This window comes from Lindgomyces ingoldianus, assembly GCF_010093535.1.
Source record: "Lindgomyces ingoldianus strain ATCC 200398 unplaced genomic scaffold BDR25scaffold_5, whole genome shotgun sequence".
NCBI classification, from domain to species: domain Eukaryota; kingdom Fungi; phylum Ascomycota; class Dothideomycetes; order Pleosporales; family Lindgomycetaceae; genus Lindgomyces; species Lindgomyces ingoldianus.
Window position 1 is genome coordinate 1,030,945 of NW_022985166.1, and position 16,089 is coordinate 1,047,033.

The window sequence follows — 16,089 nt, forward strand, 5'->3', positions numbered from 1 at the left end:
GAGCATCCTTCGCTTTGGAGTTGGCATCTCGCTTTGCATTAGCGTCGACCTGGTCCCCATTCGCGACTCTTTCTGCAAACAGTGAGTAAATATGTTTGATTTAAGAATGCACACGTCGAGTACTTAACATCGATGGCCTTCTGGACCCGACGGAAACCGGCCAGAAGCTTTTCTCCTAGTAGGAGTAGTCTTTGGTCTTTGATGGTATTGAACCCAATGATCACGTCGAATGGATCGTTCTCGTTGCTTGAGACATGGAAAATGGCATTCATGTACTTCGACGTTTTCCGGATATGGGGGTTGCCGACTTCAGATATATTATTCGAGAAAGCCCATCTGCCTTTCAAGACTCCTAGGGAGAGATATCTCTCGCCGGTGACGGAGACGAGGTCGATATCTCTTGTATCCTGAGTCTCACATTGAAACCCTAGCATAGCTGCTACTCTTCGAGATATGAGATTATCCGGACAACCTGTGTCAAACAGGGCTATCGCGTAGCGTAATGCTTCTCGTTTCTCGTCCGTTTCGTAGGCAACTAATATGTTCCTCACAATGCCCTCACCTTCCCTATCCAAGCCTTTCGATCCTTTCTGAGCTCCATTTTCCATTCCATTGAGTGGCGCTTCCGTGTCCTCATGACTTTGGGAGGAATACATCGGGTGTTTACGAGGCGGTAGAGGATAAGTATCTGCAATAAGAAAATGTTGGGAGAGACGCGATGGAGACAAGATCTGGAGATTTTATACTGCACATAAAGAGAACGAACATAGTGTGGGAATTTCGATAAAAAGCGTGATAATGTATATTTGTTATTTGCGGAACGATGAAGACGGAGCGCAGATTGGATTACCAGGAATCGCGCCCGGTGTATTGTTGGAAGTGTAAGGCATACTATTAGAGAGCATCAAAGTTTCCATACGCGTGGAAGACGGGTCAAATGTGAAGTGCACACGTTGTGGGTTATCAAAGATGACGAAATCTGTTTCGTATTGGTGCGGCGCCCAGTGGCTGTGCGAAATGCTGTGGCATCTTATTGGAAGATAGTAGCTATCGCACATTTTGCGCGCGAACAATATACAACTATATTTATTAACTTCTACAGTTCAAAACCTGTATCCAACCACTTCTCACAAGCAGTATCGCCGATACTATTCAGATCCAGTACAATGAGCACCGGAGCAGCAGGAGTGTGGTCGACACGTTCCGCCTATATTGAACAGCCACAGGTTCGAGAACAGCAAGGCGCTCTGCGATACAGGCCCGGTGAATTGCAAAAGGATCTGAGAACGACCGAGAATTGTGCACCTCCTCGAGCCCGTAGCCCTCCAGCTGGCAAACCCACCGGCAGCATCTGGCACCTTCTGTCGTTTGTTGTGTTTTGGTTGTTCAATGCCATCGTTCGTTTTACCTCGCAATGGCCATCACAAAAAAAATTAAAAGCAGAGGAAGACTTTGTCAGAACCATTATGATCGCTTTCGTCGTGGATAAACAGGGGAGCAAGGAGGAGGTGTTGCGGTATGCTCGGGCTAAATTTGACACCGGAAATCCAATAAATCTCATATCACCAAAGTTCGTCCGCAGTTTCGGAATTGAAATCGACCACGGGGAAGAACAAGTAAAGTTGACGCTCCCCGGAAACGGGAAATTCAAGTCTATCGCTACTTTGCCTGGCCGTTGGTGCGCGGAAGGGTCTGGTAGGACGTTTTATTTCGACCCAAGATTCTACAACGACAAATTCGAGGTATCAAATGTCGATGAACGTTTCGATGTAGTTATCGGCTACGAAACAATCACTAGAGAAGGGTTGATGACCGTAAAGCCTGCTCTAGGCTTGGCTGGGTTTTATCCAAAAGGTACGTCTCAGCTTATAATGAGCCATCTGGCATTCTCATGGATTGAGACGCTAATTTTGGTCTTTTTTAGACACAAAGAATGATCCCTACGTACAGAATCATGAGAGAGGGCCGAGTAGGGACGAAGACACAGAAGCTGGTCGAGAAATGATTGTTGATCCTCCCAACTTACAGGTTGAAGGACACACGCGACGATTGGGGAACCAGAGAGTGGAGGAACATAGAGAACATGACGAAGAAGCGGATCAAGATTGCGCCGAGGGGCCTAAGAAGGGATCCAAGTTTGATCGAGAAGGAGTGGGCATTTCAGAGAAGGCCAGCGACGATCAAGAAAGTATAGACAACGCCACCACCGTGGGTCCTTTGACTCAACGTCCTCGACTATCTATCTCGTCTTATTACTTGGAGCAACAGCATGACAGTCCAGCGTCGACGTCTCTTTCTGAGTACAGCTCGGACACACAAGGAAGCAGTATATTTAAGAGTGCACGATCTAGCGAAACATCCCGCTCAACACTTCTAAACTCCAACGTGCCCGAATTTTTGCGCCCTATAGAAAAGGTTGAAGAGTGGCTGGAAGATACTATCAGGAGTAATGGCTCAGAACACCACCAACCAGCTGGTGAATGCAACGAAACCTTAAAAGAAGGTCGTGCAACTCTACCTGTAGACAAAACCAAGCGACAGAAGAAGTTAAGGAAACGACGATTCAATGATGAGGGGGACGAGGATGGTGGTGGTGGTCAAAATCCGTCACGGCGAAGAGTAGAATCCCCAGACAAGGGACAAGTTACACGGAAGCTAGCTTGTGTTTTTGCGAAACACGATCCTCTTCAGTATATTAGGTGTTTTGACCATTGCTTTGACAATATCCATAGGCTAAGGTAAGGATCACCATAGTTTGATCCCTTAGATGCTGGGGCGGGCTCTAACTACGGAATTCTAACTAAATACTTCAACAGACAGCATTTGGAAAGGCGTCACTATGTCCCAGTACATTGCCCAAGGTGCTCTGAAGAGTTCGAGGACGCGGCTGAATTGAACGACCATTTCCGCCAAGTGGCCGTTTGCGATATTCGCCCAACTCGCATATGGAGTGGCATCAACGAAGAGAAGCAGAAAGCACTCAAGAGTATGAGAGCGTCAAGAAACAAGTCAACAGAGGAAAACTGGAATGAGATATATAGGCTCTTATTTCCTGCCTCGCCGCTCCCAGATAGCCCATGTAGGTCCATTTAATCCTGTGGACATTCCAAGCGGGACCATCCCACTAAACAACACTGCAGGGGCAGGAGAATTCCGTATGTCACGCGCTTTCCGAGCATTAGGAGAATTTGCTACCCAAATCGCGCCACCTTTGATCACAAATGAGGTGAAGAGTGGACTGCCGGCCGAGCTCCGGGGGCAGGAGCAGCATGTGGAAACGTTTTTCCAGGCAGCCCTTCCAGCAATCATGCGAAACATCTTCGCCGAAGCTGTCCAGAATCGACAGGACATAGAGTCAGGGCTAAGAAGATCGAGACGCTCTCCGTCTCCTTCCATGCAATCAACCACAGCCATGACCACGGATTCAGGATATAAATCTCGTGTAGTATCATCTTCAGCACATGAAGAGAATTCAAATAGCGTAGCGGCTCATCATATACCCGTATCGTCTTCTTCCTTGGATCAAACGCTCAAGCCAGAGGGACCACATCAAATGAGTGACACCAAAATTTTAGGTTCAGAAGAAACTTTGTCCAGCCGAGAAAACGAGTCTAATTTATTTCCTCGGCCGTCAACAGAATCATCGGCTTTTGCCGAGCTCTTTCCAGCCTCATTTGGTACAGACTCGATCATTCAACCAACCGACCAAGAGGGTGAGCAAGCTAGCGCACACGTCATGAATCCGGGTCTGAACTTAATCCCGCAACGGCTCGGATGGTCACCCTTACTGCTATTTTCCGAGAATTCTGGAGAACAACTAGACCGGAGCAATCCATCGTGGGATCTGTTCGAACCTTTGGATCTATCGCCAAACTCGTTGGGTTGAGTCAATTATGTACTGCCTTGCTGCAGACTGTTGTTAAAGAGACTAGATTCAAACAAGGACGGAGGGATGTATTGATAATGCTGTAAGTACTTTACCTGCCGTATCCTGCTGTGGCACAAAATACTCTAAACAGCAGAGGCCATTTAAGGTCGTCACAGTTAGTCTTGTTCAGGTGGCTTGGTAAAATCAGGTGCTTATTCATTCACTAGCACACAGGGATGTTTAATGAAAGCCACCTTACTAGTATAAACTATAGGGTGTACCTGAGAGATCATCTAAAATGCTAGTTCTAATAAATAAGAATATTGAGGAAACAGCTTTTAAAGATGAGAAACTGATCCAATACTCGATAAAAGTGCTGCTCTTGAAACAAGCATGAAAGATACTGCCGTGATACCAGAAGTCAATAGCAGGGAGTAAAAATTGCACCCTAACCTTGAGCAGAACATATAGTAACAATTTGACAATGAAGATACTATTGATGTCCACGAGTAGAAGCATATATACATACTCATGAGCTCCGTGCGTAATGCAGCGCTGAAATCCTCATGCCTTTGCCACACCAGAGATAGCTTAGGTCGAAGCTGGACGTCCTTGAACATTCATACGACATGCTCTTTTCGGTAGGGGTTGGCCTCCCTTCGCGTTCGAGGCAACTTGGGCTGGAAGCGGAACTGTGAGGGTAAAGTGACATATATGCCACATATACTAATGCAGATGTTTTAGCCTTGGAACATCCGGTACGCAACATTACTAACATTCTGTATCCTAACTTCAGTGACTTTGTTCAGCCATGGCTTTCATATCGGCTAAGCTCATCTCGTCCTAAAACAACGTCGTATTCAACTTCTGATGTTATATAAAACCGAGTCGGTCCGTATCTCTTCTGCTGGTTACGATCCGGCGCCCAATGTCGCTCGACGTATTCTGGGAGCTCTGCTTCGTTCGCGACATCGAGGAATTCTGTCACGAATCGCCGCGAGATGAAGCTATGGCTGCTTTTGGGGCACAAGGAAATCACTGCTGCTCGCCACTGTGGCTGCAGTCTTGTTTCGATTAATACGAAGGGTGGTTGCGGATTCTTGTCGTTTTCGCGCTGATTGAGCGTTAGCTTCAGACACTTTGGATAACAGAGGATGTAGTCAAACCTTTCGAGAAGGACGAAGGAATGGCATCCACATGCTTGTTGTATTAAAGGGAACAGAGGAACAGAGGAACAGAGGAACAGCGCCTGCATAGGCAGATAAGGGTGTTGAGTCCTTCGGGGGGAAGTGAGGTGGAGTAGAGGATGGCAGCTTTTCTGGTAGCGTACTGTTTACAGAAACATTAGCAAGAGGCGGGATGGCAGGGGCTGAAAAACTCTAGATTCATGCGCTAAGTTTCTTAATTATCGCGCCGTTTGCGCGAAGCGTGGTAATTGAAGCCGCTTGTGTAAAGAGGTGAAGAGGATGTGTGGAACTGGAGTTCTTAGCTTGGCATGCCAGTTCATCGCTCGGAAGAAGACAAATGCAGAATGGGAGGGGCGTTCAGGTCAGCTGCAGGTAAGCGTGCATAGAAGCAATAAGGTGTCGAGTAGAGGACGATTCCCCACGAAGAACGTACAAGATAGTACCTAAGTCGAACACAGGGTTCAATGTGGTAGTTGGTAATTGATGTCGAAGCTCACATCTGTCTTCTCTGGGGGCCTCGAGCGATTTCCCGCCTCTTGACTAAAGTTGACAGTGAATCTTCCTAGATCGGCCAGGTAGTGCAAAAAGCGAATGTGATATATTTAGCTCGCCCAGGAGAAGAATCCTCACTTCGGAGAGTAATATGATGGTATGGATGCGGCTCGGCCGGCGTTCCATCACTGAGCGGCCTCATCTCCACGAGGCTGGAGAGGCTGCAGACAAGGCTGTCTCACCATCTCACTTCAATTGAACTCATCTCTTTGGCATCTACATTCTTAGTCTCTGCTATTGAAGTTGAATAGTGACTAACTTTAGATTTATTTGCTTTCGGCTCGTTCACACTAGCTATTCAACTGGCGCAGAAGAGTGGGAGACTCGCTCCAAGGAATTTGCGATGAGAAGAATAGTTTTCTCTCAAAGCAATAATGGAAGGACAACGAGGGAGGTAGAGTAGCTACAACCAATCCTAGGGCAAGAACAGGTTAGCAACTTAAAATCTTCGAAGGAGACAATACTCACAAAGGCAAATTACTCAATAGGACCCTCCGAGATGCCCGCTCCAAGTACCACCGCTCACTCTGATCGACCAGGATTCGAGGTGCTTGTATACAAGGGAAGGCAACGGGTCGGAAGCTTAGAGCGTTTAAAGGCGGCATTGGTGGACGTGGTGACTGATAGCGGAAGCTTGAGCTCCCTATTGTAAAAGAGTCGATTTTAAGATGGCAAGAGGTCAAACCTGCTTGACCGCTGGTATTTCCCAAGTGTGACAAGGAGTTCTGTAAAGAGAACTCTCCTTACTCTGATGCGACAGGGTCAGACTGAACTCGTCAAGCATGGCTTCGGGCATGCTAGCGTGTGATCCAAGATCTTCACTTCGGTCTGTACTGACGACCGAATCCACGAATCCGAGAGGTCCAAGGCCACCCTGCATGGTATCACTACTTCGAACGATGCATATTGTAGTACATTTGTGTCACTCTCAGCAAACGGTGCGATGGCGGCTCGCTGCTAACTGCCAACGTGTTCCAGGGAACTCTCCAGGTACTCAAATATATTCGACGTCGCTAGGGTAGGATGTGAAGATGGATGCAATGTGGGAGATATGGATTGACAATATTGCTAAGAATTTGAGATGATGTGGAAACAGTGGGAGAGCCATTGCTGGGGCGTAGAAGCTGTCCTGGTTGGCTGTTGACAGGAGACAGCATGAACCTACTCAGCGATAAATCTCTCTCACAAATTACTCCACGATCACGCCAGAAATTAGCTTTTCGGCTCGTGTTTCTAGTGCCGGCTCAATAATTACACATCCGCAGCATCCGGGGCGCCGCGACAGCGTTGTTCAAGAGCCGTGTTTGAGATCGTTCATGTTCCATGCCATGTAGCCCTACCCGAGCACGTTCTACTGAACGCTAGCCCACCAAGTAATTAATGCATTCTAGATCTTGTCTAAGTACGCAGGAGGAACACAGCCGCTTCTGTTCATGCTCATCTACCCATTTGTCCATTATGATAGATAACTTGTTATCCATGTAATTGCATATCGTTATATTTCGTGCCTTCCCTCCACCTTCGGAATCACAGCTACCGCCACTGTGACCTAGGTATGACGTCCTCTCACCCTAATTACTGAGCACGGTGCCAGGTCTTCGGTATCGATCGATATAAAGAGAATCGGGCTGCAACCTAAGGTTAGATCAGGGCAGTAAGTTCCCAGTAAGCTGAGACTTTCAAGTGTTTGGCCAATTCCCTCCTTGCCACAGGGCCAGAAAGAGACGAATCCGGCAGGCATTGCCCGACACCCAGGGTGGCAGGGGACGATGGCCAAGGAGTAGAATAAGTAGTCGAGATTTCTATAGAGACAGCAATCATTTCATAGCAGTGGTCGTTGGGCGAAGATGCGAAGGAGACGCACTCAGAAAACACAAACAGGGGATGCACTTAAAAGAGTAAAGTGGCTTGGCTCGCTTCTAGGAGCTCAATCTAGCCTGTAGTTGCACTTCAACAACTATACCCTAAGATAACACTAGATTCTGTAAGTGTATTATGCAGAAGTGCTAGGTAAAGCTTGTAGCCTCTAAGCTATATTATAGATGTAGGGGTTGTAAATACTTTGAGAGAAGTTGAGCTCCTCGAAGGGCAGCAGCACCATCGATCTTCAAGACTCAATTGCCAGTTATCACAGTATAGACGTCATGTTTAGCCCCTACTCCAAAGATTAATAAATCCACAACTACTAGGAGTCTCTTTGCTTTGCGACCCTTACGCAACGGCAGAGCCGCCCGACCAGTGTCGCGACGATATCCTTTCCCTGTCAATGCGCCAACTCCCCGACTACACGACCACGGCTCTATCAGGCCCAGGCTCGAATCAGAAGTCTCGCCACGGTCCATGCTGCAATAAGAGCCACATACCTCGCCCCCTGTATATCATATATCAAACGAATCGCCCCGTCCAGCAGATACGGAACCCTCTGAGGTGGTCCTCTCCAATGACTAAGGCTTAAGCAATGCACTCATTACCATGGACTCAGACAGGTGACTTCATGAGTGTCACGACGTTGTTCTTTCTTCCCAATAGGTTTCCGTTTATGGCATCTCCTATGCGTTGCGAAAGTCGAACTCCTTCCTTCTATAAGCGGTTAATATGCTACTTATTCTATGCCCCAATGCTATCTCCCCTCTTTGAGTGCATACATGAATAACACCTTGTGACATGCCTGGGAGCCATTCCTGTCTTATCAGCAAGTTTCTCCTCGAGGAGTACGAAGGTCTGGGCTATTGATATCGATCAGAAAATTTCACCATGGAACAAATACGATTTACCCATATTATATCAGGGCAACCTGTGTCAACTCCCAAAACTTCTAACATTTATATCAAACACATGCTAGGCGCAGAATACAACTCGCGTGTATTCTACTTGCCTGCTGGCGCTTTTGGTCTTATAGTCATGTCATATTCTCCTCGGTCAAACGAAAGAGATATCATTCGCGCATAAATTCGGAAGTACTTGCAGACGTTACGTCCCAAGGTGTGATGGCTGTTCAGGATTTCGTGTCAATCTCCGGAAAGTTGAAATTTAAGTATGATAACTTGCAGCTATATGGCACGGGTACAATATGGAGGACTTCGACAAGCTTCACCGTGGATCTTGCCGAAGTTTTGTGCACGGTCAGTGCATTATGAGAGCTTGTGCGTAATTCAAGACACTGCTGAATCAAAACAGAGAAGGCGCCAAAAATTATTGCGCCGACCTTACTATCTCGCGTGTTGTGAGGGCTTTCTAGAGCACACCGACACGGGAGACCACAAAAGCAAGCAGAGGTCCTAATCACGCGAGTGGGCGTATCGTTCCGCTCCTGCTGCGCGGTTACAGGGCGCAGGACCCTTACCTCTTTGTGAGTGTGGCGCCTTACTTACTACTCTAATGACGCTTTCGTTATCTGAGCATTCAGGGTCCCAAACCGACCATCACCTTAACAGCCTCATTTTGCGCCCAAATACGCGGCCCCAGCCGCTACCACCGACATTATGTTTTGCTTGTCTAGGAGGCTCCGATGCTCTTCCTATTCTCAAACAGAAGAATTGGTAGACTCCTCTTATTCACCACCAGCATTCTCCGTTCCTAACACTTTGTGCAGAAACCCCCAATTATAATTAGGATATGTGGTAGTGCGGACACTACTGGCGCAAACAGATGGAGAGTTGCACGATTATCTATTCAAAACTCGGGCGAAAATATCATTTCAAGACACTTAGTAAACGAGATTCTACATTTACCGATTCAGCCATTGGACCACGCAACCCCCTCAATCGTTCAGCAGAGCTTTGAAGGATATGTAGACCTTTCCTGGCATTTCGAGGGTCATCCAGATCAGCAACACCGTGGTCGATTTTTTGTCACATCGAAAGTCCATCCTCAACACGATGCAATCGACGCGACTATTGGAAGACGGAGCTTGGAGCGCCTTGGGACCCCGATGACACGTCATTGAAGGACTTGAACGTGACAGGGGTGTTGGAGGGAGTTTGGGTGGCGCAAGAAATGATAAGCGCCAGGGCAGATCTTTTTTCCTTTCCTTTCCTCATGGCATTATCTTTGTTTTGGGAAATCGTTGCATTAACGGGCGACTTCATGATATTTTGATACGGTAGGCATTAGAATTTAAACCCTTATTGAGCTAGAAGGCATATAAAAGGTGGAGGTTGCGATTGTCTGTACTATCGTCCTTTCTCACGTTCCGCTGATTCGGAATTCGACAACGAACGCTGGCGATCGTGATGTATCTGTATTAGACGAAGCAATGGGTTGAGTGCGGAATTCTAATTTGATTCAGCGATGTGAAATGACCGTTACTGCATTATCCTACGTAGTATCACAGACTAATACGGTGGGCGATGACATTGGAGACGGAACCACAAACTTAGCGCATCTAAGACAGCCTTCGTCCATTGACACTATTCGACAAAGTTTGTCGTCGTAGATCTAGATCTAGGTGCTAGAAAGTATGCGATTCCCTATACAAAGCACGCCACAGACGCTAGATGCATGCATCTATCTATCTATAGCGCTCTAATCTTGATCTATCAGACAGAGATTTAGATGAACCTCGCAAGCCGCAATAACCGCCAAAAAATGTGCCTTCCAGTTTTCCAGATCCTAGCCATCATCTTCCACCTATAGCTTCTCCTTAAGCCCACTCTTCAACCTCCTCTCCACCGCATTCAAATACTCTGTCGTTGTAACCCAAGCCGCCCGATCCTTCCTCCCGCACGCCAGCGCCAAATCCTTAGTCATGATACCATCAACATCCACAGTATCCACACACGCTTTCTCGAGGGCTTCCGCAAAGGCCACCAACTCGGGTGTACTATCCAACTCGCCACGTTTCGCGAGGCCCTGGGTCCAGGCGAAGATGGAGGCGATGGGGTTGGTGGAAGTCTCGTTTCCTTTTTGGTGTTCGCGGAAGTGGCGCGTGACAGTGCCGTGTGCGGCTTCGGATTCGAAGGTCTTGCCATCCGGGGTGATAAGGACTGAGGTCATGAGGCCGAGAGAGCCGAAGCCTTGGGCGACGATGTCGGATTGGACGTCACCGTCGTAGTCTTGGGTGTCGCGTTAGCTCGAACATGTCTTGAGAGAAAGTTGAGGTGCAATATGGACATGGTGTCTACGCACTCTTCATAGCAATGACGAAACCACCCTCGGATTTGATCATCTGGGCTACCATATCATCGATGAGTCGGTGCTCATACCAGATTCCCTTGGCCTCGAAATCCTTCTTGTACTGTCCATCATAGATCTCCTGGAAGATATCTTTGAATCGGCCATCATACGCTTTGAGGATCGTGTTCTTTGTGCTCATGTACAATGGCCACTTCTTATCCAGCGCAAACTTAAAACTAGCATGCGCGAACCCGGAAATGCTCTCAGCGGTGTTGTACTGCGTCTGTGCGACACCACCGCCGGCGGGGAAGTCGAAGACGGTGATGGTCTCTGGTGCGCCACCTTTGGGAGTGAAGACCATTTCGAGGGTGCCCTCGCCGTCAATGACGCGGTCTTTGGCTCGGTATTGGTCGCCGAAGGCGTGACGCCCAATTATGATGGGCTGTTTCCACCCGGGCACGAGACGGGGGATGCGGGGAATGACTATGGGGGCGCGGAATACGGTGCCGCCTCTGGGAAAGGATCAGTATCATCGGCACCAAGCGCCTTTGCACCGAGTGCTGGGAATTTTCTTACAAGTGGTTTCGGATGGTGCCGTTGGGGGATAGCCACACTAGAAGCTGTGAGCGTTGAACATTAGGGGAAGGCGACAGCCATACTCTTCTTAAGCTTAAACTCTTCCACTCGCTGCTCATCTGGTGTGATGGTCGCGCACTTGACGCCAACCGAGTACTTCTGAATTGCGTCGGCGGCATCGAGAGTGACCTGGTCGTTGGTCTCGTCACGGTATGGCAGACCCTGTGCCTGTCAGACTTGATTCTCCCGCTCGCGCGCTCCTAGCTAGGCGGCACATACCAAGTCATAGTATTTTAGGTCAATGTCGAGGTATCTTCCAATTCATTAGCTCCTGTTGGCGGCGGCGTGTGTCGGCCGTGGCTCTCACAGTGGACTTACGGGTGGATGAACTATGGATCGAGAAGTCAGCATTCCACGCCCCACCCTCGCTATAAGGATAACATCACGCACCTTGTCCTTAATGTCCTGCCAGATAATCCTCGTCATCTCATCCCCATCCAGCTCCACCACCGGATTCTTGACCTTGATCTTCTTAATAGTCGCCATGTTGCGTACCTGATGCGCCTTCAGACCAAAAACTGATGCAACAGCTGGGGAAAAGCTCTCTGTTGTCCGTCGTGCAGCCAGGAGTCTCACAGAGGGCCTCGTCGCCGAATTCGCAGCCAGGCACCTCGTCGCAAAGCCACAAGTCTGTCGTCGAGGAAGCTGTCTCTGTCTCCCGATCTGTATCGCAGCAGAGCGGACTGTTGAGGAAGTCGGCTTCATGGTTGGGGAGTCGTCTATCTAGATACTTCCGTAGTGGACTTCCGTAGTAGGGCCTAGAATGCAGATAACCTCGGAATTGGCTCGCCGCAAGCGATAAATAGCAGGCAGGTACTGACTGCTTGCCGGCCGCGCTTCAAACTTGCAGGTACGTCCCGCAGGCAGGACTCGCAAAAACACGTCTCGCCGCGAGTTCTGATACGTTGACTTCGGGGTGCAAAGTCGCGGTGGCGGGGTAAGGAATTCCGAGGCGGAAAGGAAGCGCAACGGCTTTAAAGGACGAGTGGTGAGTGGATTATGGATGGATGTAGGTCCTCCGTGTTACTGGTCTTGAAGCAGAAGGTGTTTCGCGGCTAATAGACTATTACCCCAGGGGCAGGTGGTTGTGTTTCCTCGCTCGAGCTGCGCAATTGATTGCTGTTGTTATTGTACGCCGGCTGCGGCACTTGTCCGTGCCCATCACGCGCTCCGTGGTCACCGCTCCGCTGCCGAGCGTGGGGCTCAAAAGTGCTGTCGGGTCGGAAGTGGCATGCTCCGCCGAACAGAACACTGAACGAACGTATGCCACGACATCGTCTGTTGCATCTGGTGTTGTTTTGCGGCTTCGACAGTGCACACTGTGTCTGGTCAGGAACGAGTGGGGTGACAAGAGGGTGATAATCTGGAGTAATTGTTGGTTGGGTCGCACTTTCTATTTATGCACGGTATTGGGCTCAGCACGGTTCCCGCACATTCATGACTGCGGCGGGCAGAAGGAAAATATGAACTGCCAACGAGTGCTGCTGGGGAGGGACCTGTTGCATGCCATTGGATACCTTGATTACTTGTCGTCCAAGCCCTCCCTTCTGGAAGCCTCTATGTCTATAGTGGAAGCATTTTCAGAAGAACAGCCCGCACTGTCCCTAAATGTCATCGGTATTGTCTGATGGCTGTCCGAATCTCTCCGTAAACGGATGATTACCATGCGAAAATGCTCGCAGTCTCCTCATGCGGGCATAATTAATCCGGCAGGCCCGCGGGATTGAGCTTACACGCCGGTGGACCTTCGCTAGGTTCATGGGGAGGTCGCTCCCGCTCTCCATGCACCCTCTCTGCCTTTACGAAGGCCGGGATCACTCCTCCCGTTTCCAGGTCGAAAGATCGATGGCCGACGGCCTCCAAGACACTCGCAATAGCTCCGGAGTGGCTGGTTAACGACAGAAAAGCTCCGTTGTCGTGTGCAAAAACGTCGTCGAGGAGTTTCGAAAGTCGATACTTCCGGGCTGAGCTTGGTTCTCGATAATCGGCACTCCAGAGACGATCCTCTTCTGAGAAATTCTCTTCGAGTTCGACATGTGGGAACGATTCGCGGATGTATGTGGCCGTGCTGCGGCGGTCACAGGTATGGACGCCAATAGCTTCGCGTAGTAGCTACTGAGGTCAGCGTGTGTTGGCCTGCCTTAAAAGTTCATAGAACTCACTTCTTTGATGATGGGCTTATAAGGTTTATGATCCGGAAGACGCAGACCTTTGAAGGTGACATCCGCTGTCTCTATAGTTCTGGTCAGAGGACTTACATAGTAAGTCTCTGGTGCTGGAATGCCCTTCGGCAACAGCGCTTTCCAAAGGTCGTTAACGTCCTGCGCCTGTCCCTTCCCTATCCCCGTGAGATTTGCATCCGACCACGTGATTCCATCAGCGCCGTCCAGCATAGACCAATAGCACTAGCCAAAGAATTAGCAGCAGAAATTACATTAGGGGATGTGGTACACACATCCCAAGCCTCCGTCCCATACTTCGTCTCCGCAACATTATGCCATCCCTGACCATGTCTCCCCAAAAGCAGCACCTTAAACCGAACTCCATCCTCACTCTTCTCATTCAAATGCCTTACATAACTTTCAAATCTTTGCCATTGGGATATCCCTTCATGTCTCTGTCCATGGTGGTCCTCATACTCCCTCTCGATAAGGCCGAAATTCTGCTTCTTCTACTAGGTCTTAGCACAACCCCCTCACAACGCAAGGAGACGTACAAAGTCGAATTTGGAAGAATCCGTGTTGTCTTCTGATTGCAAGAAATACCCTTTCACGGTGGTATATTTAAAATGAGATGAGCTCGCCGTAGCCTCCGGATCGAGGGTGGTGGCGCCGTGCATAATGAAAAACAGCACTAGAATGGTGACTATGAACAAAAAAGGGCTAGATATTCAGAGGTTAGAGGTATCATATAACAAGGTGCGGTCGCCCATACATTGCACTATTGATGCCACAAATTCGTAAGGAAGGCCGTCCAATTCGCAACAGCATGTCGAAGAAGCTAGGACTTTAGCTACAAAGCACACAGCAGCACCAAAGAGGCGCTCATGTTTATAGGTTCTAAAGAAAAGGACATGTCGGTTAACTGGTCAATATAGACGTCAGAAGCGGCGTGTGTCCAAGAGAGAGTGTGAACTGCCCCGCTTCACGATTTGAGCCAATTACAGCATGGACCTCGGGATGAGTCGCACCACGTGCGAAGCTGCACGTGAAGCTTGGCTTAGACTGCCTCCCTCAAATTCACATACATGGTCTTTTTTCGCCTCCTTTGTCCCGCTCACAAAGCACGGAAAATATCAGGCCTCATTTGTGAAACCATACCCACCCAACCACCAAAACGCCAGTACATGCATGCAGCAGCGAACAACCCATGCCGATTACAAGTTCGCTTGCTCCCTCTCAACCTCATACATAAAGTCAAAATAGGGCTTGTCAAAGTGATGTACGCGGACATATCCGTCCTCACCACCACTGCAATATCCAAGACCTTGCGGATGGACAGCGACGTAATTCAGAGGGCCGAAATGTCCTCTGACACGCCCAATCTCTTCCATGAAGACCTTGTGGTAAAACCTCGCTTCGAACTTTCCTTGCCGTGCACTAGTTGTGGTAACATCCATGGCAGCCTGGCCGCCACCGAGGATGACGTAGTCTTTGACAGGTGTAATCGCGGCGCTATTCAGCGGGGTGTCGGTGGTGTAGGTCTTGAGGACTTCTAGGCTATCGGTGGCGAGAATCTTTGCGGACTTGTCTTTGGAGGAGGTGATGAAGTATGTGCGGTCCGGTGCCCACTGCAGATCGGTGACTGAGCATGATTAGTATGAACCTCATCGGACTGCCAAAGAATCGCTTACTTTGCATATCTGCCTCGTGTGCCTGAGTGTTGAACAGTAACTCTCCCGTCTTCGCATCGTACTGCGACACGCTACCATCCTCGTGTCCCGCTATGATATAGATTGCCAAGTAGCTGAATCCTGCAACCGTAGCTTTGCTCTCATCGCAAACTATCCGTAGGCTTTGTTCATCCGTCTGCTCGGCTTCGGGATCTGGGATGATTTCGTAGACTACGATGGTGCTGAGATGGCCGGATCGCTTCTCTGTCACTCCGAGGAGTTGCCTGCCGTCGGGGGAGAACTCGACGCGCTTGATGGACGTGTTGAATTCCCATGTCTTGAGGAGTTTGCCCGTCTTTACCTCCCATAATCGCATTGTGTTATCTGCGCCGCCGGTTGCGAGGAGTGTGGAAGTTGGGTCGACATCCACTGTCCAGAGAGCCCCTTGGTGGCCATGATATGCTACATAACTAGTCAGTTTGGCAACCTTTGCAACTACAGTTCGGTCTCTGCAAGCCACAGATTTGGAATTTGCGTACTTCCTAGCCGTTCGCCGTTGTGTGAGACTGGGAGTGGTAAGTAAGGATCGCTGCATTATTGGGGGCCATACTACATACACCATGCACCCTACATGCCATAGTCGTTAGCTATGTGCATCCTCTACGTGGAGGATACAAAACTTACAACTACATGATCTTTGGAGACCGAGAAGATGATATCCCCATCCGAGTTGTATTTAACCTGGGTGAGCGCGCGTTCATGCCCTGACAGTAGTATGGGCCGCATTTTTGCTAAATCTTTTCGAAAGTGGGCGCTGGAGTGATGGGCGTTGCACTTATTTCAGCGAGAAATGACTCCAACGTTGGATATCGAACGTATTCGAGAGTCGAAGTGGGATG

General features: G+C 49.1%; 7 protein-coding genes across 7 annotated transcripts; 2 read left to right on the forward strand and 5 right to left on the reverse strand.

Annotated features, from left to right (window-relative positions):
* Positions 1-38: 38 nt before the first annotated feature.
* Positions 39-656, reverse strand: BDR25DRAFT_340116 (uncharacterized protein; the record flags this gene model as incomplete). Its single annotated transcript, XM_033693465.1, has 2 exons — positions 39-72; positions 115-656. The coding sequence occupies 2 exons, from the start codon at positions 654-656 to the stop codon at positions 39-41; spliced, it is 576 nt and encodes a 191-aa protein (XP_033552148.1).
* A 142-nt stretch (positions 657-798) lies between these two features.
* On the forward strand, positions 799-3,979 carry BDR25DRAFT_340117 (uncharacterized protein; the record flags this gene model as incomplete). Its single annotated transcript, XM_033693466.1, has 6 exons — positions 799-881; positions 1,103-1,854; positions 1,925-2,699; positions 2,733-2,738; positions 2,817-3,079; positions 3,141-3,979. The coding sequence occupies 6 exons, from the start codon at positions 799-801 to the stop codon at positions 3,884-3,886; spliced, it is 2,625 nt and encodes an 874-aa protein (XP_033552149.1). The 3' UTR covers positions 3,887-3,979.
* A 65-nt stretch (positions 3,980-4,044) lies between these two features.
* On the reverse strand, positions 4,045-4,580 carry BDR25DRAFT_350700 (uncharacterized protein; the record flags this gene model as incomplete). The annotated part of the gene is made up of 3 exons (XM_033694739.1): positions 4,045-4,079; positions 4,222-4,404; positions 4,448-4,580. 3 exons carry the CDS (start codon positions 4,578-4,580, stop codon positions 4,045-4,047), a joined length of 351 nt encoding a protein of 116 aa, XP_033552150.1.
* Positions 4,581-9,032: 4,452 nt separating this feature from the next.
* On the forward strand, positions 9,033-9,872 carry BDR25DRAFT_101543 (uncharacterized protein). The gene is made up of 2 exons (XM_033683447.1): positions 9,033-9,146; positions 9,200-9,872. Exons 1-2 carry the CDS (start codon positions 9,090-9,092, stop codon positions 9,551-9,553), a joined length of 411 nt encoding a protein of 136 aa, XP_033552151.1. The 5' UTR covers positions 9,033-9,089; the 3' UTR covers positions 9,554-9,872.
* A 364-nt stretch (positions 9,873-10,236) lies between these two features.
* On the reverse strand, positions 10,237-11,844 carry BDR25DRAFT_213838 (isocitrate dehydrogenase NADP-dependent; the record flags this gene model as incomplete). The annotated part of the gene is made up of 7 exons (XM_033684765.1): positions 10,237-10,661; positions 10,735-11,234; positions 11,299-11,335; positions 11,382-11,520; positions 11,578-11,611; positions 11,677-11,687; positions 11,749-11,844. 7 exons carry the CDS (start codon positions 11,842-11,844, stop codon positions 10,237-10,239), a joined length of 1,242 nt encoding a protein of 413 aa, XP_033552152.1.
* Positions 11,845-13,022: 1,178 nt separating this feature from the next.
* Positions 13,023-14,541, reverse strand: BDR25DRAFT_101591 (phosphoglycerate mutase-like protein). The gene is made up of 5 exons (XM_033683448.1): positions 14,293-14,541; positions 14,075-14,240; positions 13,814-14,029; positions 13,521-13,763; positions 13,023-13,470 (listed from the first exon to the last, which is right to left on the reverse strand). Exons 1-5 carry the CDS (start codon positions 14,346-14,348, stop codon positions 13,060-13,062), a joined length of 1,092 nt encoding a protein of 363 aa, XP_033552153.1. The 5' UTR covers positions 14,349-14,541; the 3' UTR covers positions 13,023-13,059.
* BDR25DRAFT_101596 (eukaryotic translation initiation factor-like protein 3 subunit) lies at positions 14,542-16,045 on the reverse strand. Its single transcript, XM_033683449.1, has 5 exons — positions 15,875-16,045; positions 15,808-15,817; positions 15,730-15,756; positions 15,212-15,652; positions 14,542-15,162 (listed from the first exon to the last, which is right to left on the reverse strand). The coding sequence occupies exons 1-5, from the start codon at positions 15,974-15,976 to the stop codon at positions 14,735-14,737; spliced, it is 1,008 nt and encodes a 335-aa protein (XP_033552154.1). The 5' UTR covers positions 15,977-16,045; the 3' UTR covers positions 14,542-14,734.
* Between the last annotated feature and the right edge of the window lie 44 nt (positions 16,046-16,089).